The sequence below is a fragment of the Eucalyptus grandis genome, chromosome 4 (assembly GCF_016545825.1).
Source record: "Eucalyptus grandis isolate ANBG69807.140 chromosome 4, ASM1654582v1, whole genome shotgun sequence".
Lineage (NCBI taxonomy): Eukaryota > Viridiplantae > Streptophyta > Magnoliopsida > Myrtales > Myrtaceae > Eucalyptus > Eucalyptus grandis.
In genome coordinates this window covers 35,704,449-35,716,821 of record NC_052615.1, presented here as the reverse complement: position 1 = coordinate 35,716,821, position 12,373 = coordinate 35,704,449, and the positions used below count along the sequence as shown (strand labels likewise).

The following is a 12,373-nucleotide window of genomic DNA, read 5'->3' as shown; positions in this document are numbered from 1 at the left end:
TGGGCGGCTGTCGTGGGATGTCTTTGATTTCTTGGCTGGCTAAGATGAAGAAATTGCTTGATCTTTACCAATTCCTATTTGGATGTAAAAGTTGGAACTTCTGCTTTTAATACTTCTGGTATCAAATTGATGTATTGGTCCCCATGAAATAGTTGAGATTGACCTGTTTGTCGGCCGATCACAACGTAGGAGGTTTCCAGTCCTCGAGAACCTTACCATAATAAACGGGAGTTCACAATCGCAGAAACTCTCTCTGTCTCGCTCCCAAACGCGCGCAGAGAAGCTTAAGGAGTTGAGAACTGGGGAATATGCATCCGTTGTACTGCATGAGAGATTTTTCATCTCGTTCTTCCAATACTTAAGATAATTCCTTCAGGATGATTCATCTAGCATTCGAAATATTACTACTATTTTCTCTATGTGCTTAAGGATAAAAATCTGCTTTGGAAGAGGAAGAGGAAAGAGCGAATTCCATCGACTTCCCACCCAAAAACTTGGGTTGAATTGTATCCATGAAAACATGGGAGAATGACATTAAACAACGCAGACCAGAAAAGAAACATGTTCTACAAAACATATACATTCCACACTATCCTTAGGCACAAGAAATGAAATATTCTGTATCTCATCAAACTGTGACATGGAAGGCCCCCCCTGCATTGTGAAAACAAAAAGATTAGCATCTTCTTCCATGATCTAAGTCAACACTACTGACTAGAAGTACGTTCAGATCTGATTCAAAGATCATTCCAAAACCATAAACTGTGTACATTCATACCCAACTCTTTATGAAGCACTTCACTCACAGCAACCCAGAGGAAGAAGTAACATCAAAACAAGTTACTATGGTGGACCTTCAATTTACAATCCGAGGCCCTCACAATTGGTCGTAAGAGATCTTGATAAATGTCTCAGCTTGCTTGCAGAATACGTAGTTCAACAATAATTTCACCAACGTTGTCTTGGACGACCATCAGGAAACACAGGAACAAGCTCTTTCTGATCCTTGTTTCTCAAAGGATCAGCCTGCTTAATAGGTTTCACACTTCCAGCATCATCAGTAAAATCTGGTGGTGCATTATCATCTTCATCAGTCCAATCATCATCAAAATCCCCGTCATCGTCCTCATCATCGTCATCATAAGATCCATCAGCCTCATCAATTGCATTCTCAACATCAGACCAGTCTTCCTCATCCTCTAGACCACTTCCACCTTCTTGATCGGTGGTTCCCTCTGCTCCCTCATCACCTCTTCTAGAAGCATTCCTCCTCCGGAACCTAGGAACAGCAACAAGTGAACGGAGCTTTTCTTTGATGAGCAACAGCCGATCTTTCTCTATCAAGTGAGAATCGCGATATGCTTCCCGGAGGAAAACCGAATCCCTATCCCCCTTCAGAGACACATAGAACATATCAGGATGCCTGATCAGCATTCCTCTCAATTGCTGAGAGAATCTGAATTCCTCTCTAAAATGAGTGAGATGATCGACCAGAGTTCTCTTCTCTACAGTGAGGCTCAGGATCTCGTGCACAACCCCACAAGCATGCTTCTCTTTCTCCGGCGTACCTGGCCTAATTGCTGAAAAATCAGAATAGGGAGATATATAAGGCATGTCCCGGAACTTGCAAATCCTCCTCATCTCACCCTTGGCCAGATTGAGACCCTTGGGTAGCTTCACTCTATTGAACTTGACAGGCCGGTCAATAATCAGATCTTTCTCCTCTAACTCTCTGGCCCTAGTTTCCTCTTCTGAGAGCTCAGCTGCCGACACCGCAAGCTCGGGGTCCCAGTGAGTTAGTTCCAAGGCAGGGCCTCGTCCTGTTGCCACAACTCTGAAATATTGTGGATACCGGTGACAGATTGTATCGCGAAATTCAAGAGGAAGCCCAAAATCAGTCTTCAGATGAGCAATCTTCTCGAGCAGTATACGCTTCTCAAGAGACATCATCAACAGCTTCCTAAGCTTCAAGACAAGCATATCCTCCATCTCATTCCTCACCCTCAACTCCTCCAAGTACAGCCTCTCGGCTTCTGCGGTCAGCTTGAATTTCAGCGAGTAAACTCCTTCCTCGATAATCTCAAACACGGCCGGGAATTGCCTCAGCAAAGCGATGAACCGCCTCTGCTTCGTCAACCCGAGGTCCCGCCTGTGCTTCCCCAACTCCTTAAGCGACATGGTATGATTGGGCTGGCTCACCAGGATCTTCCTGATCTTCAACACCAGCTTCAATTTCTTGTCCCTCTGGATCACACTGTCGAAGGGAGGCTCCTTCCTCCTCTTCACCGCAGCTCTCACGGGAAAGAAGGGCACGCGACCCTTTCTTGAATTATCCATAAAGGCTCCATCTTTTCCCGGAAAAATCAAACCACCCCCCAAGAATGGAGTTTTCTGCGCAACCAGAGGATAGACCCGCAAATGGGGTCTCAAAGGAATTCTGGGCTTATCAAGAAAGTGAGAATACAAGAAGGGAGAAGCAGTTGCTGAGCATTTAGGCGAGCAAAACAACAGCTTGGGATCCATGGTTACGGGAGTTCTACGAGCGGAAGGTGCTGATGAACAACCGAATCTAGCATCTACCGCATGGAAAGTACAGAGCAGAAGTGGGTATGCAATCGAATAACGCAGAGGGAAGCGAAGAAGACGACTCACCCCCGGCGCTGCTCGAGCCGATGACGGCGGACGGCGGCCGTGCGCGAGCGAGGCTGGCGCTTCGGCTTGGGGCTTTGGGGGGAGGAGGAAGGAAGAGAGGTTTATCTCAAGCCGGACGGAAATGGAAAAACCCTTCCATCCAGATATTTTGGGTTATTTATAGATTTGGGCCTTCTAAGTTTTGGTATATGTGTGGTTTGTCTTCCTAAGTTTCATTTTCTGCAATCAAGTCCCTTTCCATTTTATTTCGTTCATTCAAGTCCTCTGAAGTTTATTTATTTATTTATTTGTGCAATCATGTGCTTCCTTTACCCGTTCTAACTGGAATTGTTGCATTAATGTTTCCTTTTTCTTTTCCCAACAATTTGTTTTTCTTCGCATCATGCGACATTTTTTGCTACAATGATAATAACCTGGCAATTTATTGATCTGTTGACTTGGTAATAATGATTAATTAAAGGATTTCTAATTATACAGATTATGAAAGTCGATGGATTCAATTGAATCAAAATAAAACTTAGAGGACCAAATTATATAATTTCAAGAAAGTTTGAGAACTTGTTTGAATAAAATAAAAATTATAAGATCAAATTATAAATATCAAAATAAAGAGGACTAAAAAAATAATTAACCAATTTTGATCCCTTTTACCATTTTGAACTTTTTTTTTTTTTTTTTTTTTTATGGTTTTTCTTCCATTACCTTCTCTATTTTCCGTCTAATATATGCTTATTGAGTAGTGGTATGGTAATTTTGGGGGAGAGTCTATGATTTCTCAGGAATTACCGTGTCTTTTTTATCTTTTGCCGTTAGGTCGAATTAGCAAAAACTCACAACAATTTAGGTTGAAATATGTTTTAAGGGTGATTGGTTCTCGATTTGATCCGATCCTACCTAGAAATCGAGAATTGAACTAGGAGAACCAGTTTCCCATTTTTTGGGATCGAGAACCAAACTGAACTGACTTAGAACTAGGAATCGACCAAATGACCTAGGATTGAGAACTGCAGACGGGACCAATTGGTCCACTCCGATCTAGTCCTATGAAATTGATTTCTAAACAAAAATTAAAAAAAAAAAATTAAGAAAAACACAAGAATTGTTACTATTTTAAAGTTTTATTGTTATTTTTAAGAAATTTAAAAATATATATATTTAAAAAAAAAAAAGAGTTAATCTAGTCCTAGTTCGATCCGGCTCCCGATTTGGTCCGATTCCCCCGAAATTGACAGCCGGACCAACAATCACTGGTTTCATTTTTATGGAACCAGGAATTGGACCGATCTCTCTTGGGATCAGACCAAACTGTTCCATCTGGCCTAGTCTGGGCGATTCCTGGTTTAGACGGTCCGATATGCTCATCCCTAATAGGTTTTAACGGTCGAGGTCTATTGCTTTTCAATTCAAAGACGAAGGATTATACCTACATTCATCTGTACATACAATCCGGTCCGACCGGCTCACCATGCGCAGCCACGGCCCCTTTGACTCTTTGATTCCATGAGCTCGACTCTGCAACTTCCATGGCGAGAACCGGCCACGCAGGCCTACGCAGCTCGCGCGAAACCAGACTGTCCACCGCGGTTCGCCTCTCTCTCTCTCTCTCTCTCTCTCTCGTGCATGCGAAGCGCGTCCATCGTTTCGAAATCTGGCGCCGAAGTCGCCAATGCGTGATCCGCCTCGTGGCCGCCGGCACCCATCTTATGTTCATGTTGACATCGCGGCAATCTTGGGTTCTTGCCAGCGGGTTTTGGTTCGTTTAGGCAGATATGTTCTCGGTTCTTTTCTTTTCCATGGGTTTTTCTTTCTCGGACATCGAAAGCTTCGATTTTTAGCTGAAAATATCATGTGGGCTGTTTCGATTCAGGATGTGGGGGATGTAATTTGCGAACGGTTCTATGCTGTGCACAGTTTTCTAAGCTGACTGATGAAACTGACTTATGTTACCTTTTGTTTTGGTTTTGGGCGTGTGCCTTGTTTGGAATTGCTCCTATATTACAATGCCACAGAGACCAGAAGACTTTCAACAGTAGAAGGCCAACAATTAGGCCTATACTGTAATGTTTTGATTTTGTTTTGTTTTTTGTTTTAATTTGCACATGTGTCTCTCGTATTATTGGCATGTTCAATTTATGTGTGTTTTCATCCGCCAATCTTGTTATGTTCATTAGGGTGATAAGCGGCAGGGCGGCTTCATGGCAGGAGTCTTTTGAAGTAAAATCTTTTGATTGATCCTTTTCGCGAATGATCACTTTCAAAATCGGTTGATATTGTTTCGTTCTCCCTTCGAGTTCCAGCGTCAGCAGCGCAGAAGAAGTCTTGACGCTCTAGACCAGGGACAGTAGCTCTTCGGGAGATTCTGCAATCCCAAAAGTCTTGGGAGCTTATCCTACCAGCTTCTATTAGGCCTCTGGTCGACGCCCTGGTTGACACCTTACTGGAAAACTTGGATACAGTAGAAAGTACATTAAGGGCATAGAAGCTTAGACACATTATAGCGTCAAACCTCTGTACTTTATCAAGTTTTTGGTAAGGTGCAGAATCTGATGCCTAATGAAAGGAACAGTTGGAGTTTCAAAGTTTTGCAGAAATGCCCGGTCTTCCAAAGAGCCACGGTCTATGGTGTCAAGTCTTCTCTGTTGTCTCTTGATTTTCAAGGGAGAAGAAAAAATGTCAATAGATATTGCTAGCAACCATCCTTAATACTATAAAGATAACTAGAATGATCTTACTGTTCAAAAGACTCTACATTGTGGATCAAAAGATCTTTCAATCAGCATTCTGAGGCTATCTGGTGAGTTCTTCAATTCCATTGATGGTGTTTATTTCTCATGCTTCTTCGATCTTTAATTGATTTTTGATGCGACTTTACAGGGATAAGCATTGAGAATTTTTGCATATGTCATCGAATCAAGTGAGCTGCCAATGATGCCACGTGTCTGCCTTCTTCATCATCATAGTCCTCCTTCCATTGTCATGAAACTACTATAGCTTTTTTTGCAGAAACTTGTGCTTGCCAACCTGCTCATTGACTTGGACAATACCTTTGGTTTGGGAGCAATGATTTTTGAGTCATCTTTCTTGTCATGCCTTTCATTAAGAGGAGATATGCATTTGTTGATTATGTCCTGCCATGTTGAAGCACAGTTATTGAAGAGCCCTAGAAGATTTAGTATCCTATTATCCTGCTTAGCAATGATGAGTTTGACAAAATTGGTCAAGTATGATTTTAGGTTAATTTTGAATAGTTCACTCTGGTAGGTGGAATTACTCATTTATTGCTCTAAGTGACTAGAAAATTGAAGTCAGTACTTTGTTTTGCAAGACAAAAGCAATATGTGAAGATGCGAACTTTATTTGTATACTATTGAAGGTAAGGTAATTCTAGCTTTTCTTCATTGATTTAGCTCCGATATCTGCCATTTCTGAGTTCCACCTGTGTTGTCCTCGAGCTTGAGCCAAGTTACTTGTGGGTTTACTTGATTAATGATTGCATAATTGGTGGTGTTTTCCATTGATTCGATTTTGTAATTGTTGGAAGAGTTTCATTGTAATTTGATTAAGCTGTTATTTGTTTTGGCTGAGATCGGTTTTGGTCTAATTTTACATGTTGATGTTGCTATAATGTTCTGTGCTGACTTTCCTCTTGGACAAGTAGGTCTTTTATTTGAATGAGAGTGATATATTGACTTCTGTTACTCCATGTGATTGAAGACAAAGGAGGTGTGGAATACCAGCTTCATATGCCTTACCAGCTCCATATGCTCAAGTGTCCATCAAAAAAGGCGGATATGAAAAAAGATGTTGAACACAGACTATATCCTAAAGTCGAAAGTTTTAAAGGAAAGGACATCTTAAAATGGAAAGGAAGGAAACCTTGAATCAAGCAAGTAGTAAAGATATTGAACTTAGAAAGGAGATGCATTTTTTTAGAAGAATTTGTTACATGACAAAGATAAGAAGTTATAGAAGAGTTCCTGCATGACACCTTAAGAAAATGAAGGTATGCTACCCTACGAGTTTCATACTCATAGCTTATTCCAGGTTGTAAACTACTTAGACTTTAATTAAGGGGTTGAAAAAGGATGACTTTTCCAGTATGAACAGAGAAGGAGATATTGCTAAACTGGTAAAATGTAGACAAGAAGTAAAGTTCCTTGTCCTTTTGTTTTCAGTATGTATTAGTTAGTAACTCAACTTTGACATATTCATGGCTAGCTTTGGAGTAGGATTAAATCCACATCAAATTCTCTATGGGAGAGAGAATACTGTTTCCTCGACAGTCTGATTGTGCTTAGCCACTTTCCATGGACTAACAACTTGTAATGTCATATCTATAATTACATTCAGATCATGTGTGACTAGAATACATCTTAGAATAAGGTTTGCGAAGTGCTGAGACGTTTTCCTTTCATATTTCAGTCTTGGTTACATCATCATCGACCTTAATGAGAATCCTACTGAGAAGCACAATCAGTCATTACCAGTGAAGCATGAAGTAATTTCTGATAGAAGCACACCCAGTGAGGGAGGATCTTGAATTGGCTCGACTACTTGAGGGTAAGAGGCAGCCTTGGTGAGCGATTGCATATAGCGAAGATCAGCAGCATTGTATACGAAGCGATCCTGTTTATACTGTCCTACTGTCCTGTGAATCCTCAATGATCTTGTGGATCCAGGAAAGTAATTTGTGCTGTAGAAACAATAGAGGAAAAGATTCCTCGGTGGGATGTGACGACGGGGATTTTTTTTTTTTTCAAACTTGGGGCAATGGCCCTAAAAGTGAAAACGCTTCGCGCCCTGTTGAGGTTTCCTTAACTCTGTCGAGCAAAAAATCTCTCTAATGAGTAGGTTTGTCCTGTCAAGTTTAGCCCGTCAACCTAGGTTCCATCAAATGTAGCAACAGGCGAAGCGGTAAGAGGAAAGGAAGTCTATGGTTCCTACCTTTTGAACTATCGACAACCACTAGCTTTCTCCGCCATCGCCATGTTTGACCAGGGGAATTCCCTTTGTTGTTTTGCATCCTTTTGGAAAAGAAAAGAAAAACAAAGAGGATGAAGACGCAGTGGCACTTGAATCCATGCGTTCAACAAGGATTTGATTAATATGGGTCTACAAATAATGCCTGAAAGCCTCATCCTTTTGGTTCTCTAAAGTACAGGTATGGGAAGCGAGGCCCGCGGAGGCCACATCAGATGTCGTTTATTGCAGCAACAGGGTTCACGGGTTCGTTTGGGGGGCTGTTTTTAGAGCGTGGAGAGACCTCGTCCAAAGCTCAGATCGCCCCTCAAACCTAACTTTTCCCAAGTACCCTAGGAATGACAGTTCAGACTAGCTATCCAAGCTCTCTCTCTTCTCTAGTGCGAACAGTCAAGTCCAATGTTGTCTTATTCAGAGAGAGCACTCGAAGCTGTAGCAGGGCTTTATAGCCCCACCGTCAAGGATAGACTCTAATATGGTAAATGTAAGAACCACCGGACTAATTTTCAACCGACCATATTTACTATGGTCAGCCATCTCATTTGTAATTGTTACCGACGTGACATGTTTGGTGTCAAATAAAGTTGATTAGATAAAGTTCGCTTGCTTTGCGCACATGTTCATACGTGGTGTTTTATACATAGCGTGGACTTCCTCTTTTCCACTATCTTATCCTGATGTATAGATAATAAGATTACAAAGTCGGCATGAAAATACATACATAAGATCATATAGAAGAAGGTAGCATTAGTGAATTGGAAGATTGAACCCACAAGAATGAACCATCACAGCCTTCATTTCAATCTCCTGCCTTTGGAGGGGTTATGTGTGTTTAATTCAACATTTATGAGCTGCAAAGCCGATATATAATCGCATTTTCAACCCGATGAGTCGCACTCTGACTCCTTAGTATGCTCTCATCCGTGAAGGAAGAAAACCGTACCATCCACTCGCAGACCCCAGCTTGTAGCAAGCCAAAAGGGGTCTCTTTTTTATTTTTATTTTCTCGGTCAGTCAAAAGGGCGACCTGAAGTGATGATTCATGGGTCATGATGGGTCAACCAGAAGTCAAACTCTTGTTCTTTTGTATGTTTGGTTGGACCAGCCGTTCCCATGTTCCTCCTACCCAGGTCATCGAAAGAGACGTTGCCCGGACGCCACCATATTCTTTATTCGCATTGTTCTTTTGTTCCTTTTCCAGGAACTAATTAAACAAACGTGGTACAGAAATTCTCTTGCTCCAGCCACAGCGGCACAACCAAATCGCCCCCAGGAAAAATTCCTTGTTCTCTTGCACATTGGAATGATCAGGTATGGATAAGCGGAGGCGGAAGCGAGCCAAGACTAACTGTTGCAGTCATGAAGGTGGGTGTTCTTTTGCCTACTGGGCCATTTTTTTCCTTACGCCAATAATGGCTGAAGCTGAAAGTACTCATTGTTCTTTTCATGTTCATCCTATATTCTTTTTGCAACCTTTTCGACCGCGTAGCTTTTGTCCATTATTGCTCGACCTTTCATGGATGTCTCAAACGCTCTCAATCTTTCTTTTCCTTCATTCCTTTTGTTGCCCTGTCTCTTTATCCTTTGTTATAGTTCTGTTTGGCTCCCATGATTGGTCGGTTATATGATTCGTCTCGTTTTGAGCTTGTCTTGTCGCCTTCTAGCTAACTTCATCTCAGTTAACTAAAATTATTTGTTTAGCAGAGGTGAGCAGTGTTGAGTGGAAGTTCATAAACATGACGGAACAGGAAGAGGATCTCATTTACAGAATGTACAAGCTCGTCGGAGACAGGTACAACAACAACACAAAAAGACTCTCCTTTCTTTCTTGTTAAAGGGGGTGATGGAAAAACCGTAGCAAAATACGCACATAATCGGGCGCATATTCCACGTGATTTTCGAAACATGATAGATCCACACCATCACTACACTGGATGGAACGAGTTCGTGCACTGCACAACATAAAACAATACATCATGCACCTCAGTTCTATTGTCAGATAGGTCTCCACTTGATGAAACTTTTTCTCGAATGCTCCACGACGCGTGCAAGAGTGACTGAGACTGCATGCCACGCAAGGATCCACTTTTTCTTTTGTGTAGGACCTGGCAGTGGCTCACTGCAAATTATGCAGAGAGATTAGCTTTTCTCACATGTCTGAGATGGCGGTCCATCCGTCTCCATGCAGACGAGAACAAGGGAAAAGCAGAAAACCGCGAAACAAACATGTTCTAACAGAGATCCATTCTAAGCCTTACCTAACGTTTGCGCCAACTTCGCGTGTATTTTGATGATGATTTTAGGTGGGGGTTGATAGCCGGCCGGATTCCAGGTAGGAAGCCCGAGGAGATCGAGAGGTTTTGGATGATGAGACACCATGAACTCTTCGCCAACACCAGGAACGAGACGGAAAACCCGAACGTCATCTTCGCATCTCTCCAAAACCACATTACTGCTCCTGAAAATTAGCTGCTCTCTCTCTCTCTCTCGTTTCTTAGTCTTCATTGTGAAACTTTTTATGGATTTTTTCGATTGAGTTGTGTGATCTTCATCTGATGAACGTGACGATGTACGTCGGTGTGTGAGGAGCTTGGCTTATTATATGCGACTCTCTGTGTCCTTTTTCGGCAAAGTGAGGGTCAAAGTCCAAACAAGGACAGCAATGGAGGCCAGAGGGAATTTTCATTGAAGGAGCTTTAGGAATGACGTCTCGAATGTACTCTTTGTCATCATTTACGGGTCGGACGGATCGTGCGTTTTACATGGACATCAAGTCGAACATCGATTGCAGGCGCATGCAACCGACGTTTATGTATGATACACCTAACATCATCATTGCACCTAAGCCCAGGTCCCAAGAACTAGAGCATACGATATTTTTCTTGGCTTTCGAAAATTTTGAAATGTTCAATGGTGTTTTCCGGTTATAATGATAAAATTATCACGGCAGTTTGTTTGTTTGTTTGTTTTTTTTTTTGGGTCCATGATCACCTGGTATCCAAAGCCTTTGGCCCCGACCGAAACTCCTTGCCAACGGACGTTGGTACGGCAACTTGTTTTTAGATGGTGGCCCATTTTGTTTAAATAAAATCGTGGAGGTATCGACTTAATTATCTTGGAGAGTGGGAAAGCATGCTGATGAAGAACAAAACCTCCTAGAAATTCTCATCTCATGCACCTACAAATCTACCGAAGAAGTACTAAATTGTCTCATATTTGGGAAATACATTCGCTTGATAATAGTGCACTAATTGTCTTATATCCGGTTCATGTCTAAAATAAGAATCCCACGGTTTTATGTCCTGGGGCTTAGAATAGTTTGTCTCCAAGTTTAATGTTCTTTCCAGAATTTGCTTATATATTTGTCCTTTCAGAGGAAAGAAAGCAAGATGAAACAGAGGATGAAAAAATCAATTGTCGACTCTTATTTCTTGATGTGTAATTAGGACTCAAAGGCAATTCTAGTTACCATTGACCCTATATGCATCAATGGTTAAAGGATGAATTGGAAAGATGATATTGTATTGTTGCCTTATATAGATAAGTCAAAATTCATGTGCAAACAAGTTTGAGTTGCAAGATTTTGCAAGGGAACATCGGATTTATAAGGAAGTACATTATAAATATCATGACTCTAATATGTTATTCACTTTAGTGTCACAACTTTATAATTGCCCACCTAAATATCATTACTTTTAAAAAACAATTACCATATTTAGAGATAGTCTTGTTCTTAATGGTGGTGTCTGTTGTGGTTTAGGATCTTATATTGAGTACCTATCAGTCAAATCAAAACTAATTTTAGAGAACTCGACTATGATTAAGTCAAAAGCTATAGTTGGAAAGTTGGATGAGAATGCTACACGTAAAATTGTAACAATTTACAAAATGCTTTTGTTTCCGGGAAAATTTTGTGATAAATTAAAATGTTTTTTGAAAAATTATTTTCAAGGAAAATAATTTCCCTTTTTTAAGTTAGAGAATTTATTTTTCTAACTTTAAACATACATATTGTCTCTGATCATAAATAGTTTTTTGTTGACTAATCATCTTCAGCATACCTAACGCGCAAAAGTGCAGAAACTAATTAGCGGAAAACTTTTTCCACTAGACAAACACGCCTAATTTTGCATTCCCTCGAATCTCTTTTTATTGAAAATCTGAATAGCATTATTATGTATTAACCAAATGTGATTCAACTAAATAGTAATTCTTGGCTTGATTGGTATTGTAGTCATTTACCTGAACATTGCTTCTATAACATGTGATTACCATCATTCTTTATTAATCTAATGAGATAAAATAAACTTGAGTACGATAGATTCATATACCTCAAAATTAAATTCATTAACAATCGGTTTGATTGGCATAGGCATCAAAGAAAGTCATTAATATGGCTAATTAATGAGAGGAAAATCAACTCTAGATTAGGGTTTTGTTTGTTTTGAGAAAACATTTTCCTATTTTCTGGCATTTGGTTTGTTTAAGAAAATGAGTTAACGGAAAATGTTTTCATAACTAATGGAAAACCTATGCTTAAATTCAGGAGAATGACTTTCAATTTGAAAAAAACTGAAAAGAATTTCCCAAAATATGACTAGATATTAGCACTTGGACCCGAAACTTTACTCTCGGATATGGAAACCTCAACATTGGGCTCCAACATTCAAAACAAGGTTTTTGGCTCGGGTCCATGAGGCTAGGCTCGAAGTCCTTGTGCCTGTACCCAATGCGTTGACAC

The 12,373-nt window shown here is 40.7% G+C and overlaps 2 protein-coding genes and 1 long non-coding RNA gene across 3 annotated transcripts; 2 read left to right on the top strand and 1 right to left on the bottom strand.

Moving 5' to 3' along the window:
• Window positions 1-479: 479 nt before the first annotated feature.
• On the bottom strand, window positions 480-2,784 carry LOC104442167 (protein WHAT'S THIS FACTOR 1 homolog, chloroplastic). The gene is made up of 2 exons (XM_039311690.1): window positions 779-2,784; window positions 480-654 (listed from the first exon to the last, which is right to left on the bottom strand). Exon 1 carries the CDS (start codon window positions 2,521-2,523, stop codon window positions 949-951), a length of 1,575 nt encoding a protein of 524 aa, XP_039167624.1. The 5' UTR covers window positions 2,524-2,784; the 3' UTR covers window positions 480-654; window positions 779-948.
• Window positions 2,785-4,121: 1,337 nt separating this feature from the next.
• Window positions 4,122-7,404, top strand: LOC104442166. The gene is made up of 2 exons (XR_005550365.1): window positions 4,122-4,235; window positions 4,824-7,404. It is a non-coding gene; the product is annotated as an uncharacterized LOC104442166 (long non-coding RNA).
• A 1,409-nt stretch (window positions 7,405-8,813) lies between these two features.
• Window positions 8,814-10,570, top strand: LOC104442164 (transcription factor CPC). Its single transcript, XM_010055499.3, has 3 exons — window positions 8,814-8,997; window positions 9,337-9,424; window positions 9,936-10,570. Exons 1-3 carry the CDS (start codon window positions 8,946-8,948, stop codon window positions 10,099-10,101), a joined length of 306 nt encoding a protein of 101 aa, XP_010053801.1. The 5' UTR covers window positions 8,814-8,945; the 3' UTR covers window positions 10,102-10,570.
• Window positions 10,571-12,373: the final 1,803 nt, after the last annotated feature.